The following is a 16,903-nucleotide window of genomic DNA, read 5'->3' as shown; positions in this document are numbered from 1 at the left end:
CTTAAACTTTAAGCCAACTTGAATTTATTTTTATCTCTAAGGTTTTGAGGTTTTAAACATTAAATCCAAATCTCACTAGAAAATTTTATCAAAAGTTTCTAGATAACACAATACCTTTACCTTGTGTTATCGCCTTAATCACCTCTATGTATCTCTTTTCACTTTGGCTTCTCATTCACCTACATAGCATCAGTAGGCAAGTTTGTTAATGGCAATAAAGAAAATGAGAAATAAGAGTCTGTGGATATTTATTCTTTGGTAAGATGGTAGACTTGAAAAAGTGAATACAGAATTGATGTATTATTGCTAAACTGGAGTTGAAAAAACACATAATTACAGTTCACTGTGACTTTCACTGAGGTTTATACATATTACTTACATACTACAAAATAATGACAAACTATGTTTTTTAAGGCCTATAATCTTCTCTTGGATATTGATATTAGTAAAAAGTCTCCAGAATATATCCCATGGTCTTTACATCTCTCTACTTCTGAGTTCTTATTCTAGTGAAACCTGTGTATCTGAAAACATAATGCACGTGTGAAGAAAGAGTAACATTTCTGAGAAAGATGGGTATGTACGATTTCATGTTAAAAGGTCAAGCCACATTCATTGAACATGTGAGTGTTCGGTACAGATTTGAATGAGTCTCAGATGCATGGGTGTATATTGGTTATCTATTGCTGTGTAGCAAATAACTCCACAATCTAACAGCTTAAAAACAAACCAATCTTTTTTCACAGTTTCTTGGGGGGAAATAATTGGGCATGGCTGAGCGGGGTGGTTCTGGCTCAGGGTTTCTCATGAGGTCAAGCTAACAGTTTGACCTGCTGTCAGTCTCTCTGAAGATTCAATGAGGGGAGGATCAGCTTCCAAGCCCCCCTGGCTCCTGGTGGCCAGAAACTAAAATTCTATTCTATTTTATTTTATTTTATTTTATTCCAGCTTTATTGAGATATAATTGACATATAACGTTGTATAAGTTTAAGGTGTACAATGTGATGATTTGATACACTCATATATTGCAAAATGATGACCATAGTGGGTTAGCTAACATTTCCATCACTTCATATAATTACCATTCCTTTTTGTAATGAGAACTTAAAAAAAATTTTTTTTTAAAGATTTTTATTTATTTATTTGAGAGAGAGAACGAGTGGGGAGGGAGGGGCAGAGGGAGAGGGAGAAGCAGACTCCCTGCTGAACAGGGAGCCGGTCTTGGGGCTTGATCCCAGGACCTGGTTCAAAGGCAGACTCTTGACCAACCAACTGAGCTACCCAGGCACCTCTGTGGTGAGAACTTTTAAGCTCTAATCTCTTAGTAACTTTCAAGTAACTTAGTAACTTTCAAGTACATAGTACAATATTGTTAACTATAATCACCATACTATGGATTTGATCCCCAGAATTTACTAATTTTATAGCTGGAAGTTTGTACTGTTTGACCAACATCTCCCAACTTCCCCTGTCTCCTAATCATTGGCAACCACCATACTACTCTGAGTTCCGCTTTTTCAGAATTCACATATAAGTGATATCAGGCAGTACTTGTCTTTCTCTCTTTGACTTATTTCACTTAGCATAACTCTCTCAAGGTCAACCCATGTTGTTGCAAATGGCAGCCCTTCCTTCTTTTTCATGGCTGAATAATATTTCATTGTATATGTAAACCATAATTTTTTTATCCATTCATTCACAGAAGGACACAGGTCATTTCCATGTTTTAGCTATTGTGAATAATGTTGCAGTGAACATGGAGGTACAGACATTTCTTCAAGATCCTCATTTCATATATATCCTCCTTTGGATATATACACAGAGGTGGGATTGCTAGATCATATAGTAATTCTATTTTTAATTTCTTCTCTTTTTCATAGTGGCCGTACCAGTTTACATTCCCATCAGCAGTGCACAAGGGCTCTCTTTTCTCAACATCCTCATCAGCACTTATTTCCTGTCTTTTTTATTCTAACCATTCTAACAGGTGTGAGGTGATGTTTCATCATGGTTTTGATTTGCATTTCTCTGATGATTAGTGATATTGCACATTTTTTCATGTATGTGTTGGCCATTTGGATGCCTTCTTTGGAAAAATGTCTGTTCAGATCCTCTGCCCAATTTTTAATCGACTTGATTGTTGTTTGTTTGTTTGTTTTGCTATTGACTTGTACGAGTTTCTTATTGTTTTGGATGTTAACCCCTTATCAGATATATGACTTGCAAATATTTTCTCACACTTCATAGGTTGCCTTTTCACTTTGTTTATTGTTTTTTCTGCTGTGTGTGGCAGCTTAGTTTGATGTGGTCCTACTTGTTCATTTTTTATTTTTGCTTTTGTAGGTTATGCTTTTGATGTTATATCCGAGAAATTGTTGCCAAGACCAATGTCAAGGAGCTTTATCCTTATGTTTTCTTCTGAAAGTTTTAAGGTTTTAGGTCTTATGTTTAAGTCTTTAATTCATTTCAAGTTAATTCTTGTGAATGGTATAAGATCAGGGTCTAATTTCATTCTTCTGCATGATATTCAGTTTTCTCAGCACCATTTTTTGAAGAGACTACCCTTTCCCCATTGTATATTCTTGACTCCTTTATTGTAAACTAACTGATCATACAGGCATAGGTTTATTTCTGTGTTCTCAATTCAGTTCCATTGGTCTATATGTCTATTTTTATGCTGTACCATACTGTTTTGATTATTATAGGTTTGTAGTATAGTTTGAAATCAAAAAGTGTAACGCCTCCTGCTTTGTTCTTCTTTCTTAGGATTCCTTTGGCTATTCAGGATCTTCTGTCATTTCATATGACTTTCAGGATTGTTTTTTCTATTTCTGTGAGAAATACCATTGGGATTTTGATAGGGATTGCATTGAATCAAAGGTAGCTTTGGGTCATATGGACATTTTAACAATATTAATTATGCCAATCCATGAGCATGGCTATCTTTCCATTTACTTGTGTCTTCTATTTCTTTCACCAACATCTTGTAGTTTTCAATGTATAGCTCTTTCACTTCCTTGTCTACATTTATTCCTCAGTATTTTATTGCTTTTGATACTACTGTGAATGGGACTGTTTTCTTCCTTTTTTAGATATTTTGTTATAGTATATAGAAATGCAACTAATTTCTATATGTTGATTTTGTATCCTGCATCTTTGAATTCATTGATTAGTTCTAACAGGTTTTTATTGGAATCTTTAGGATTTTTTTCTATATAAGATCATATTATCTGCAAACAAAGATAATTTTACTTCTTTTTAAAAAGTATTTGGATGCTTTACTTCATTGGCCTCTCCATGGGCTGCCTGAGTGTCCTCATGTCATGATAGCTGGGTAACTCCATCAAAGAAAGTGGTCCAAAAGAGGGAGAGATAAAGAGAAAAGGGAGTGGGGGGAGAGGGAGAGTGAGAGAGAGAGGGAGCATATCTAAGATGAAAACCTCAGTTTTTATACCTTAGTCTGGAAAGTGACATGCCGTCACTTCTGCTGGATGCCGTTGTTCATAGAGACCAGCCCTGGTACAGTGTTGGTGGGGTGATTACACAAGAGGGTGAGTATAAGCAGGTGGGGCTCCCTGGAGGCTGGGATCCACAGTATGTATGTGAGCCAGAAGTAGCAGGGTTTTTGTTTTTTTTCACTATCATCATGCAATTGTCAATGTTTATTTTTCTTTCTCAACTCTTTGATTTCTAGGTTATTAGTCTTTTATAAATAGTACAGACAATTAAAAAAAATTTTTTTCCTTGTTGGTCACAAATATTTCTAACTCCACTTTTCAATTTCAGAATGACCTCAAGGTTTTTCTACAATTTAACCAGCAGATGGAGCATGAAAACCTGACATTTTAATAACGACTTTTCATTAGGTTACATGTAATACAGTCTTACGGTTTTGAAAGTGGCCTTAGCACTGGTTTAATCCTCTTCTACAGATTTAAAAACAGTGTTCAGAGATAGTACTAGAATCCGGGTCTTTGGACTTCCTGCATTTCCCTCTAAACCACCTGCTTCTATTGGAATCACTTGATGTTGACTCCTAAGAGCACTGAACTCAGTTCATTTCTGTTATTCACTCAGCTCCTATTGTGTTGAATTCATGCAGAAAGGAATAAGACAATCTATGTCCTATAAGAGATTACAGTTTGGTTGAAGAGAGAGACAAGTAACGAATAATTTCAATGCAAAATGCAATGATACCTTAGGATTTAGGGCTGTGATGCCTAAGGACCATGTCATGGATATTCAGATAAGGAGATCCTGGGCACACAGTATCTTAAAGAATTAGCAGGAATTATCTAGGGAGAGTAGGGTTTGGGTGATAAAAGGATACTCCTGGAAGAAGGAAAACAGGAGGAAAGATAGAAAGGAGGGAGGTAGGCTGGTGTCTTTGGGAGACAAAGTAGTTCCATATTTCTGGTCTGCAAAAGAAAAATTAAGGCTAGAGTCACTCAAGTTTACTGAATACCGATTGAACTGTCACAATTGGTATGACAGCCAGCCCTATAATGACCTTGGAGTAAATTGGAGACTTTGTTTTTTTGGGGTCAGGCAATCATTCAGTCAGCAAATAATTCTTGAAAACCTGCTATGTGCCAAAAGCACTGTTCTAGGTGCTGAGAATACAGCAATGAATAGCAAAGATGAAATACCTCCCTTACATGGAAGCTGCATACTAAATGAGAGGTTATAGGTCAAGAGACGATGATAAGGCCTTTGAAGAAAAATAGAGCAAGGTAAGGGAGAGAGAGTTTGCTGCACTGGAGGAGGTATAATTTTAAATGAAGTCGTTAGGGTAAGCCTTATTAAGAAGCAAAGACCTAAAGGAGGTGAGTTATGGTTTAACAGATTGGTTGTAGAAGTCTTAGAAGTCATAGAACTCTTTTGAATTATAATGTGAAGAACCAATTATCACAAGTGGAGCAGAAAGAAGGACTATGAATTAGGAATTTCTCAAGAGACTATATATACTATTGATGCAATATATTATACATAAACCTGTATCTTGCAGATACACACTACACAGAGAGTGAGCTTGCCAATACACTGATGGCCAGATGAAGCCCAAAGTCTAATTAATGATCCATGTTTCCTGAAGTTCTTCTTAATGCTACCAAAGTTGTGAAATGGATACTTTGGAATTCCATGCCCATGTTTACCTATTGCTTTGTTGATTCATACTTCAGTTTATTCATCTGACATTTGTGAGTGTTGGTAAGTTCATAGCACTGCACTGGGTGTTCCCCTGTGCATATCCATGGCAAACAAATGGATTAGCTATATTTGGATATATTTCAAGGCAGATTACAAAAAAATATTCAAGACTTTTTACCTCCTTTACCTATGAAGATTGTGTATCATATTAGAAATGAAAAATGTAAAGAAGGGTGTTCCTTAAACTTAGACCAGTTTGTCCATATATATATATATATAAAGATACATTGAGCACCAACTCTATTTTTTCATAGTCCATGAAAGATATGGAAAGATTTTTATTCATGTCTTTGAGGAGCTCACAATATGGGGCAAATCAATAAGTAACCATAATAAAGTTTCACATATTCTCTTTAAATTAATGTTAAAATTAAATTTAGTTTTCTCTTCCTTTCTCCCTCTCAAAACTCCATGAAGGGCAGAGTCCGTGTCTTATTTGTTCATTACTGTGCTTCTAGTTCTTGCTAAATGTCTGGCACAAATATTTGGTGAAGGAATGGTAGACTTTTATCTGAATTATCTTCTTTGTTCATTATCTACTTGAAAACCCCCACATAAATCAGTCTGGGGTGGTTTAGGTAAATCACTGTGTTATGTACTGTGTATATACGCAATCAGATGATAAGGGTGGTAATTGTCCTAATTATTCCAATGCTATTTTTCTTACAATTGTTTAATTTGAGCAGGCTAGGCTTGTTAATTACTTTATATCCAAGTGGAAAATCACTGAAGGACATGCCTCTGCCAAGGTGGGGGGAAGGGGATTGAAAAGCTGGCTTTCAGGGTTCCTCTTTGTCTTATGATTTATGAGTCTTTAACTGCCAATCTCCCTTGATATGTAAATACTTGCTCTTTCTATGTTGATAAATCAATTAATTTTATTTGTGTGTTTTATGGTGTAATATACCCTTAAGACACCATATTATATCGACACCATGGGGATAAATTTGGAGAGACTTAGAAAAAGTCTATTTTTTTATGATCTTAGTGGGATTTGCTGCTGATGTGGTAATTTGGAAATCTGATTTTTTTTTTGATACATTAAAATGACAAAAAGAGAAAAAGTTCAGTCATCACTGGATCCTTTCTTTCTAATTCCATACTACAATTTGGGAGTCACAAAGGGCTTCAGAGTCGAAAATAACTACTTCTGAATTAACTCATAAGTCACTGACCTGGACTTGAACGTGCATTTTGATTTTTAACGTATTCTTATGGGGATATTATTGTTTAAAGAGGAAATTGGATGTTAAAATACTTTTGTCTTTATAGTTTTTAGAACCAAAAATAGACTTTCATCTTATTAATGAAATCATGAAAAAAGATTTATTTTATTCTTAGGTTTGTCAACTTTTTGCTGAGAAGTGCTTTATATTTTTGTGCATGTATGTGTAAGAGAGAGATAGATTAAAAGATTATCAGGTTATGACAATTATGGGTTAAGTGATGAAATGTCTGCATTTTAGTACTCCTTTATTTTTTCTTCCAACAAATATTTTTTACACTGGATTGCCAAGGCAAGGTAACAGTAACTATCAATGCAAAGATTATTCCCCCGTTTCTGTGTAGTTTTCTGGATGAATGATTTCTGATTTCTCTAAGTAGGCAGGCTTGACTTTTTTTTCTAAGTCATAGTACTGGAATAGTGATGGACTCAGATGTGCTATGAAGTTTTAATAAGTAGAATATCTGTGTTTTCTGAAATGATTTCCAAGTACTTGCTTTGGGATGGAAATTATTTTTACTCTTTAGATGATTTTTACATTGATTTTCTTTGACTGTCCTCTTTAACAATGGCCAGGCAATATTTACTTGGCAATATTTATTTCCTTTACAGAGGAAATAAAACAATAGAATATAATTTTAGCTAGAAAGGATTTTAGAGATCTCTCATTCCTCTGGCTCATTTTATGGAAGAGGATTGTCTTAGTCCGCCTGAGCTGCTATAACAAAATACCATAGCCTTGGGGCCTTAAACAGCAGACATTTATTTCTTACAGTCCTGGAGGCTGAGAAGTTCAAGATGAAGGTGCCAGCTGATTCAGTTTCTGCTAAGGACCCTCTTCCTGGTTTGCAGACAACTTTCTTCTTGCCATGTCCCCACATGCTGGAGGGGGTGAGATCTCTCTCTTCCTCTTCTTCTAAAGCCATAATACCATCATGAGAGTCCCACCCCCATGACCTCATCTAATCCTGATTACCTCCCAAAGGCCCCGTTTCCAAATGCCATCACAATGATGGGGGGGTCAACATATAAATTTAGGGGGGGACACGACCATTCGATCCATAGCAAGGATCAGAGAATCAGAAAGGCCAAATGATGTGTTTAAGCTTGTACAGTAAAGTAATGGCTGAAGTAAAACTAGAAGTCATATTTTATTATTCTATACATTTTTTATTATACTCTTAAGGCATTTACTCATACTATAGATTTTCATTTAAACTCACAAGAGCACACTAAGTCAATGAATATCTAATATTTATTCCATCCCCTGATAAAAGGTGCATGTCAATGCTCTAAACTTTTGTTTTGATGGAGAAGTTAGAAGTTGCAAATGTGCTCCTGGAAGTCATCATGATTCCTGCTGTTACATCTGTGGAAACATTTTCTGTTTGGGAGCTGTGACAGACCAGATAGTTCCTCCAGTCCCTTCTCAAAATTTCTCCCCTTAATGATAACAAACTTCAGGAGTAAAGATAGGCATGTCCTGCAGGCAGATGTGTTGATGAGAATACTAGGTAAGAGGGAAAATTGGAGAATTTATCTTGATTGGCAGGAAATTCAGCCAATTATGTAGCTCCATTAACTGAGGTAGTCTTTTTTTTTTTTTTTTAGGTTTTTTTATTTTATTTATTTATTTGAGAGAGAGAAAGAGAGAGAGAGCATGAGAGGGGGGAGGGTCAGAGGGAGAAGCAGACTCCCTGCTGAGCAGGGAGCCCGATGCGGGACTCGATTCTGTGACTCCAGGATCATGACCTGAGCCGAAGGCAGTCGCTCAACCAACTGAGCCACCCAGGCACCCTAACTGAGGTAGTCTTAAGACTGGGCTTTACTACTGAGTAATGAGAGAGACCTTGGAAGATGAGAGACCATCTTGGCTCAACTGGGCTCCCTACTGAATCCAGTCAAGTGAGTGTCTCAGTGACACAATGTTGTGCAGAGTAACTGCCCTGTTTCTTTGTGAGCCTAGTCAACTCACAGAGTCATGGGAAGTAATACATCATTGTTGTTTTAGGTCACTAAGTTTTGAGATGATATGTAATATGGTACTTAGTTTGTGAAAGTTGTGTGTTGGCCACATACATTTACTCTTCTCTGCCTTGAAGTCATCTTTATTTTACTTCATACTTTATTTTACTTCATAGATTGAGCCACTTACTCTCCCAATTCCTGCACTAAGATAGCAGTACATAAACCATCCTCACATGACCACACTGTTCATTCATAAGTGCTCAGCCATTAGCTGCCTCTTTTTCTCTCTTCCCATCACTGCCAAGTATCTACAGACAATCAGTCTGGAACTTAGACACCTCAGTTGGATCCCAGCCACCTGTGTCATTACCAAGTTGCAACTGTCACATAGAACCAGACTTCTGCCTTGATCTCACACTCCCTAGTCTGCCCCCTTTCACTGTCTTGGACTGCACATTCCTCCCACTATAACCTAGCTGGTGGTTGGAGTACCAGTTTCCTGCCTAGCTCCTAATGGTCTTTGTCCTTAAGAACCATCCTGTTGTCAGCCCCTAACAGTTAGAGGGGAACAGAACAGAAGAGTTTGTCAAATACATGGTTAAACTCTTCAGGATGAGTAACAGTGTTGTAGAGTAGAAAGAATTTGGGCTTTGGAGTCATACCAACCTGGTTTATATGCTAGACTGCCATTTATGAGATTGCGATTTTTTGGCAAATTTCTTGGTCTGTTTAAGATTCCATCTTCTAATTTGTGAAATAGGTATTAAGTCAACACATTGTAGCTGTTGTTAATTTCTGTCATATAACACTGCCCCTGCAGCTCCCTTAGCTCCCCATCTTTGCCTGTGCTGGAAAGACTTCTTTCTCTCTATCAGCACACATTGTAGGTTCCAGCCTGCCTCACACTCAAGCCAGTATTGTATAGATAGAGTTTCCTAAGAAAAACAAGCTACATGATAGTCCACCAAAAAGATAGTTGAAAAGCCATGCTTAATTGATTCCTTTTAGGTCTTCTGCTGGATTTCCTTTAGACTTGGGCTGATTTTCATTAGATCTTGTACATAGGAGCATGTTTTAATTTACATGTCTGCTCTACTATTTCTCATTTTTTTCTCCCATAATCTTTTGAGTTAACAGCTTTAATTGAGGTTGCAAGGCAACAATACTCTGTAATTTTGGATTGTTTCTAAATAGGGTGCTAATTGCTTTATAATTTTCCCTTTATACCATTAAGGACCTGTGTGTGTGTGTGTGTGTGTATGTGTATACTTAAGGACTAATCTATTATACAAACTATTAAAACTTGGGGTAAAAAAAACAAATAGAATCTATGATTTTGTAAATGAAACCAACACATTTTGATGCAGTACTATATTCTGCAAGTTGTTTTAATTGTATAGGGGAAGATAAAAGACTTTTGGGAGTGTTTACTTTATTTTAACTCCAGAACTGTATTACTCTTAATGTACTGGACACCCCACTGACTGGGAGTGGTGCAGAAGGAAGGATGCAATATGTAAATACACTAATCAGATCAATGCAAATCATAATAATACATTCCTTTATGGTCTGGGAGACAGCTGTGTAAAAGTGATTTTCATTTTCATAGGTTTGGGTGAAACTCTTTAGCAAATCCTATCTCCTGATTCTGTGATTCTAGCTCTGTTGTGTTTTATTTTGATTATTTTTCCCTTTTGGTTTTTGTGGGACTACATATGGTGAAAGTTGGCATTTCAGGCCTCAGTGGCTAGTTTTATTTTCTTCTCTTTGTGTCCAACTGGTTTTGGAACTTTTGTTTCCAATAACAGCTACAAAACCACATGAGCGGAGCTTTTGTGAGGTTTTCTGTGTGACCAAAGTGGAGTTGGTGATGTGACAACTGTCTCAAAGATTTTCTTAGGAAAGAATGGATCATCATCTTTGGAGAAAGGATTTTTTTTTCCCTTTAAAAGATCCAACAAATTATTTCAGTTTACCAAACTTGATGCCATCATTTCGATGTTTTAATCAGGTCAAAACTTCTGGCTACTTGCTTATATGGAAGATATATTAGTACCATTATAAAAGAAAAAATAAAAATCAGATATTCCCATTTCCCTGGGATTTTTTTTTTTAAATGTTTTATTTATTTATTCATGAGAGTCAGAGAGAGAGAAAGAGAGAGGCAGAGGGAGAAGCAGGCTTCCCGCGGAGCAGGGAGCCCGATGCGGGACTTGATCCAGGACCCTGGGATCATGACCTGAGCCGAAGGCAGACGCTTAACCATCTGAGCCACCCAGGCACCCCCCATTTCCCTGGAATCTTAACAGAGCTCACAGAAAGAAGGAAGTGTTGCTAATGGGAATTAAAAGAAATCAGAACGTTCTTCTGAGTTATCATAAGTCAAGGGGAAACTAAAAGGTGAGGAAAAAAGAAAAATAACCTTGTTCATCAAAAGTTTAGGATTTTTAGTCATTCAAAATAATGAAAAGTAAGGGTTTGAAGCATTGTGAAAGCATTTCAAAGGGAAGGTACAAGTTTAGTGGTGAAATTGCATAATCCCTAAAACTGAATTTTAGAAATAAACTTTTGTTAGATCTTTCCCTCCTAAGTGGAGGAGCCCACAGCAATCTCTAAGGAATAAAGTACCCAGACCTTTTCAGATCACTCTGAAAGGCAGTTTTAGTAAGGTGAGTTGTTCGGGGGTGCCTGGGTGGCTCAGTCGGTTAAGCATCTGCCTTCAGCTCAGGTCATGATCCCAGGGTCCTGGGATTGAGCCCTACATCGGGCTCCCTGCTCAGTGGGGAGTCTGGTTCTCCCTCTCCCTCTGGCCCCGCCCCTGCTCATGTGCTCTCTCTTTCTCTCCTCTCAAATAAATAAAATCTTAAAAAAAAATAAAGTGACATGTTTGGCACAAATCTATAGGTTCCTCTCCTCTCATTTCCTGCGGGAAGGTAAATTAGGAGAGTGCGGGTCTTTCTTGCTGAAACTTTGGAGGAATCCTCTGGGTGTAATTGTTCCTAGAGGTAGAAGAACGGACAGAACAGCCTGACTTAGTTTGCAGAGATCAGATGCTGATAGATAATTCAATCTGCTGAAATAAATGTCCATTGACATCACCACAACTACCTCCTCATGTACATTTCTATCTACATGTCTGCCTGTCATATGGATAAGAAACCAGAAAGTTCTACTTATAACAAATATATTTAGTACTTCTCAAAAACAGATCCCCAAGACACCAAAGAGTAGGCAGGAACGAGGGTACATTGAATGACATCATTAATTGGTAAAGAAGAAATGAGACACAAGACTAAAAAAATACTTTGGAGTTCCAACTCCCACTCAACCTCTTCTGAAGCAATCCACTTCTCTACCTACTGCCACCACCATAGTCCAGGCCAGTGTGAGTTCCAGTCTGGATTATTATGATAGTTTCTGATTGAATTCACTCATGTTCTGCCTGCCCCTACCCCTATCCAATATCTGCACTGTTGCTATTATCCTTTGGCTCAACATCTTTCAACGGCTCTATACTGTCTGTTGGATAAAATCTCCTTGTGGTCTCACAGGCCATTAGGACCTTCCTGATTTATGGGCTCTACCTCACTCCTTAGAGTGCTTAGAGCACTCTCTTTGCTTCGGCTCTAGCTTTTCTGTCTTATCAGTCAGATCTTTTGCATTAAGGTTTTTTTGCCTTTTCTACCTTTTATCTCCTTATTTTTTCCTCTTTCACCTCTTCCCCAGTAGTAGTTCTTATGCCTACAAAACAAAACAGTAAAACACCCCAAAAACCTAAACAAAGAAATAAGATCCTATGGCTAGAGGATTGGTGATGAGAGACTTCTTCTGAGGCCAATATCAAGGTTATGCTTCCATGATGATCATGAGCTGTTTGTCTAATGTTAGGCAGAAGGCTCCCTCACTCAAACATTTTATACTTGGTCTTGGAGAAAGAAAGTTTAGAGCAACTCAACTAGGCAGGAGGAACCATGGATGAGATTCTTTGGAAGCCACCTGAAAGCTCCCTTTAGGATTTCCTTTCACATCAACTGGGTGAGTTTGGCATCTCAGTGAATCCCTGCTCCAACACACATAATTCAGTTTGAGCAATGGGTGTAGACACCTTACACAACTTCACAAATCAGCGAGGAAGCCTGAATAAATGGCAGAGATGTTTTCCTCTATCACATCCAAAACCCTAAACCTATCTATCACAACTGAACCAGAGATCAGATCTTGTTCATCTTTCTGATCTTCCTGCCTCAGGCTTATTCTTCTTCTGTGAAGCCTTTCTTTTTCTCACTCCTCTGTAGTCTTCTAGCACCTTGCCCATACCCCTCTTAGACAGCAGTCATCACAAGCTATTTGCTGATATGTCTGTCTTTCATAAAAAATCTAACTACTGCAGACAAGCTTCACTGAAGATAAGCTCATAGTAAGAGCCCTTTGAAGAATTTGAGAAAAAATCTGCTGTGAAAGAGAGCTAGTAGACATCATACCTGGGAGAATTAGCATCCCAAAATTGAAGACCAAAAAACAATCTTAAGAAAACTACAAATTACATATATTTAAAAATATCAAAGAAATAAAGAATTAAAAATCAGACAAAAGACCAAGCTGCTTGCGAAATCCAAGCAGTTTTGAAGAAGAACCAAATTAAGCTTCTGGATATGAAACTGTAATTGTAAAAAAATAAGTTCAGTGGGTGGGATAAATAGCAGATGAATGTCAATTAAAATGGGAACCAGAGAACTGAAAGATAGAGTTGAGTAAATTGCCCAGAATACAATAGAAAGAGAAATAAAATGGTTTTAAGAAATTATGAAGTGATGTTAAGATATAAAGAAGATAGAATGAAGGGATAGAATCAGGTATTCCAGAAAGAGAAAATAAAAGACATAGGGGGAGACAGTATTCCAGGAGATAATGACTAGGGAGTTTTCAGAATTGAAGAGGGATATGAACCCTCAAATTCAAAAATCATAATGGGTGCCTAACACCAAACCCAAATGAACTCCCAAATACAAACAAACATAAAAATACATAACCACACTAGGATGTATTATGGTGAAACAAACAAACAAACCAAGAAAACCCCCACAACCCAAAAATGAAGTCCAGAGACAAAAAGAGATTTCTTCTAGAGAGGAATATAGTTAGGCTGACAACAGACTTCATATTAATAGTAGTACTACCAATAGACATTGGATGAGACTAAAATCACATATCTAAAAAGTGCTGAGGAAAAGCAACCCTCAATCTAGGATTCTTTTTTTTTTTTTAAAGATTTTATTTATTTATTTGACAGAGAGAGACACAGCGAGAGAGGGAACACAAGCAGGGGGAGTGGGAGAAGCAGGCTTCCCGCGGAGCAGGGAGCCCAATGTGGGGCTTGATCCCAGGACTCTGGGATCATGACCTGGGCCGAAGGCAGACGCTTAACGACTGAGCCACCCAGGCGCCCCTAGTTGGAGAATTTTAAAAATGAAACTAAAATATTGACAATAATTTGAAATCAGGAGGCAGTGATAAAATCAAGACATTAAAGAAAATGTTCCAGGGACCTTGCATTGATTGGAAGAAGGCATTTGAAATAGAAATATATTATGTAACTCAAAACCAATAGAAAAGGTGGATGAAAGAAAACTGGATGAATCCAGTAAAAGTAATCCATGGAGAAAGATGAAAGTTAATCACGCAAAACAAAATAGATGGTTGATATAAATCCAAAGAGATAGAAGTATAAACAATTAAACCTTCCTGATGATAAATAGAGATGATCAGATCGAGTTAAAAATCAATTGTAAATTCTTTGGTTTGTAAAAGCTGGGAAGTTCCATTAAAGAGGTTGATTGTAAATTAAACAAAAACAACCCTGAAACTTCAGGGCTCCTATTTGGAGATAAAATGTCATGTCATTCGATGGACTCTGAAAAACAAACAGGGTTCTAGAGGGGAGGGGGGTGGGAGGATGGGTTAGCCTGGTGGTGGGTATTGAGGAGGGCACATTCTGCATGGAGCACTGGGTGTTATGCACAATGAATCATGGAACACTTTATCTAAAACTAATGATGTAATGTATGGGGATTAACATAAGAATAAAAAAAAATGTCATGTCATTTTACCAAGAATAATAATCTCTGCTCCTCCTCCCCCCCAAAATCATGTATCAATTTTCAAATCAAAGGTAGATTATAAACTTTTTTTCACAAATGATATGATTATCTACAAGAAAGCCACAAAGAATCTGAAGATTAACTATTATAAGCATTTAAGTGTTTATATCAATTTGCATTTCCATACATATGCATAAACTGAAAGTGTAATAAGAAGAAGGTAGCATTTACAATAGCGGAAAGAAAAAAAAGTGAAAAAGAAAAAACTAAGATACCTTGGAATAAATCTTATAACATATGTTCAAGATCTGAATAGAAAAATTATAAGGGGTCCTCAAAAAGATATTGAAGAGTGCATTTGCTAATTGTTTGAGACTTATATAAAGATATAAGCCTGAGAAGAGTGAGGCCCGCTCTGCATTCTGTGGAGACTGAGGGTCTGCATCGCAACAGCTCCAAGAACAGAGTAGCCCTAGCTCCAATGCCTCGAGGTCCTGATGCCTGTCAGATGATAACCAGACCCCAGCTCGGTCAGGATCCCCCACAGAGAACAGTGCTGACTGAGAATGGACAGTACAGGAGGACCTGTGGCCAGGGGATCACAACAATCAGGTGTTTTCTGGATCAGAAAATGTCTTCCCTCCAGCTGGAAAGAAAGTGCTCTCACTCCAGGTGCCAGCCAAGCAAGGGTTTGCTATCTACATGGATGAGCTACTGCATGGTCCAGGAGCCAGCTAAGCAAGGATTTGCTATCTACATGGATGAGATACTACATGGTCCAGGTGCCAGCCAAGCAAGGATTTGCTGTCTACCTGGATGAGCCCGAGCAGAGGGACAGAGACAGCTGTACAGGGAAAGAGGAGATGGCATTTGAGGATGTGTATGAGGTAGACACCAGCACACTCAAGTCAGACCTTCACTTCCTGCCGGATTTTAACACGGTTTCCCCAATGGTGGTAGATTCATCTCTCCATTCCCAGTCTGAAGATGCATCAGATTTTGGTACAGATGTGTTAAATGTGACTGAATATGCTGAAGGAATTCATCAGTACCTTAGAGAAGCTGAAATAAGACACAAGCCCAAAGCACACTACATGAGGAAGCAACCAGACATCACAGAAGGCATGCGAACGATTCTGGTGGACTGGCTCGTTGAGGTCGGCGAAGAGTATAAGCTTCGAGCAGAGACTCTCTACCTGGCTCTCATCTTCCTGGACAGGTTACTTTCATGCGTGTCTATTCTGAGAGGGAAATTGCAGGTTGTAGGCACAGCAGCGATTCTTCTGGCTTCTCAATATGAAGAAATATATCCACCTGAAGTAGACAAGTTTGTCTACATAACTGATGATACTTACCCAAAACGCCAACTGCTAAGAATGGAACATCTGCTCCTGAAAATCCTGGCTTTTGATCTCACAGTGCCAACCACCAACCAGTTTCTCCTTCAGTACTTAAGGAGACAAGGAGTGTGCGCCAGAACTGAGAATCTGGCCAAGTATGTAGCAGAACTGAGTCTTCTTGAAGCTGACCCATTCTTGAAATATCTTCCTTCACCGATAGCTGCAGTAGCTTATTGCCTGGCCAGCTATACTGTGAACACCCACTTCTGGCCAGAAACCCTTGCTGCATTTACAGGCTATTCATTAAATGAAATTGTGCCTTGCCTGAGCGAGCTGCATAAAGCATGCCTTAATATATCCCATCGATCACAGCAAGCAATTAGGGAGAATTATAAGACTTCAAAGTACATGCACGTGTCTCTGATGGAACCACCTGCAGTTTTCTCTCTGCAGTAAGTTTCCTACAGAAGCACTTTCAGAACTTCACCTCCAGATCAACTGAATTCATCTTAACTTTTATAGGTTTCTGCAGGTTGGGTCAACTAGTGTTGCTACAAGATAGATGCCATATTTTTAAAAATGCAAATGTGGTTAGGTCCTCTTAGACATTAGTAACTTGTAATATCATCTAACATTTTTTAAAGAATAAACAAACAACTTGCCTTGTGAAAAAAAAAAGATAGTGAAGAAAACCCAAGTAAATGGAGAGATACATTGTCTTAGTTCATTTGGGCTGCTATGACAGAATAGACTGGGTAGCTTACCCATAGATGAGTAGCTTATAAATAGAAATTTATTTCTCACAGCTTTGGAGGCCGTGAGTCCAAGATCAAAGTGCCAGCATTGTTGTATTCTGGTGAGGATCTTCTTCCCGGTTCACCTTCTCATTGTATCCTTACATGGTGGAAGAGGCTAAGGACCTCTGTGGGGTCTCTTTTATGAGTAACTAATCCCATTTATGAGTGTTCCATCCTTATGACTTATGCACCAACCAAAGGCCCCACCTCCTAATGCTGTCATCCTTGGGAGTTAGGATTTCAACATATGAATTTTTTTGCAGG

The 16,903-nt window shown here is 38.0% G+C and overlaps 1 protein-coding gene across 1 annotated transcript; it reads left to right on the top strand.

Annotated features, from left to right (window-relative positions):
- Positions 1-3,472: 3,472 nt before the first annotated feature.
- Positions 3,473-16,298, top strand: LOC118026996 (cyclin-A1-like). The gene is given in 4 exon segments (XM_035030133.1): positions 3,473-3,551; positions 14,877-15,119; positions 15,122-15,174; positions 15,285-16,298. Coding segments are annotated over 4 exon segments (1,389 nt in total).
- The last annotated feature ends 605 nt before the right edge of the window (positions 16,299-16,903 follow it).

The sequence above is a fragment of the Mirounga leonina genome, unplaced genomic scaffold (genome assembly GCF_011800145.1).
Source record: "Mirounga leonina isolate KUSES-001 unplaced genomic scaffold, KU_Mleo_1.0 Mir_357, whole genome shotgun sequence".
Classification (NCBI taxonomy): domain Eukaryota; kingdom Metazoa; phylum Chordata; class Mammalia; order Carnivora; family Phocidae; genus Mirounga; species Mirounga leonina.
The sequence above is the reverse complement of the archived record's forward strand: the minus strand, read 5'-3'. Positions and strand labels throughout refer to the sequence as shown.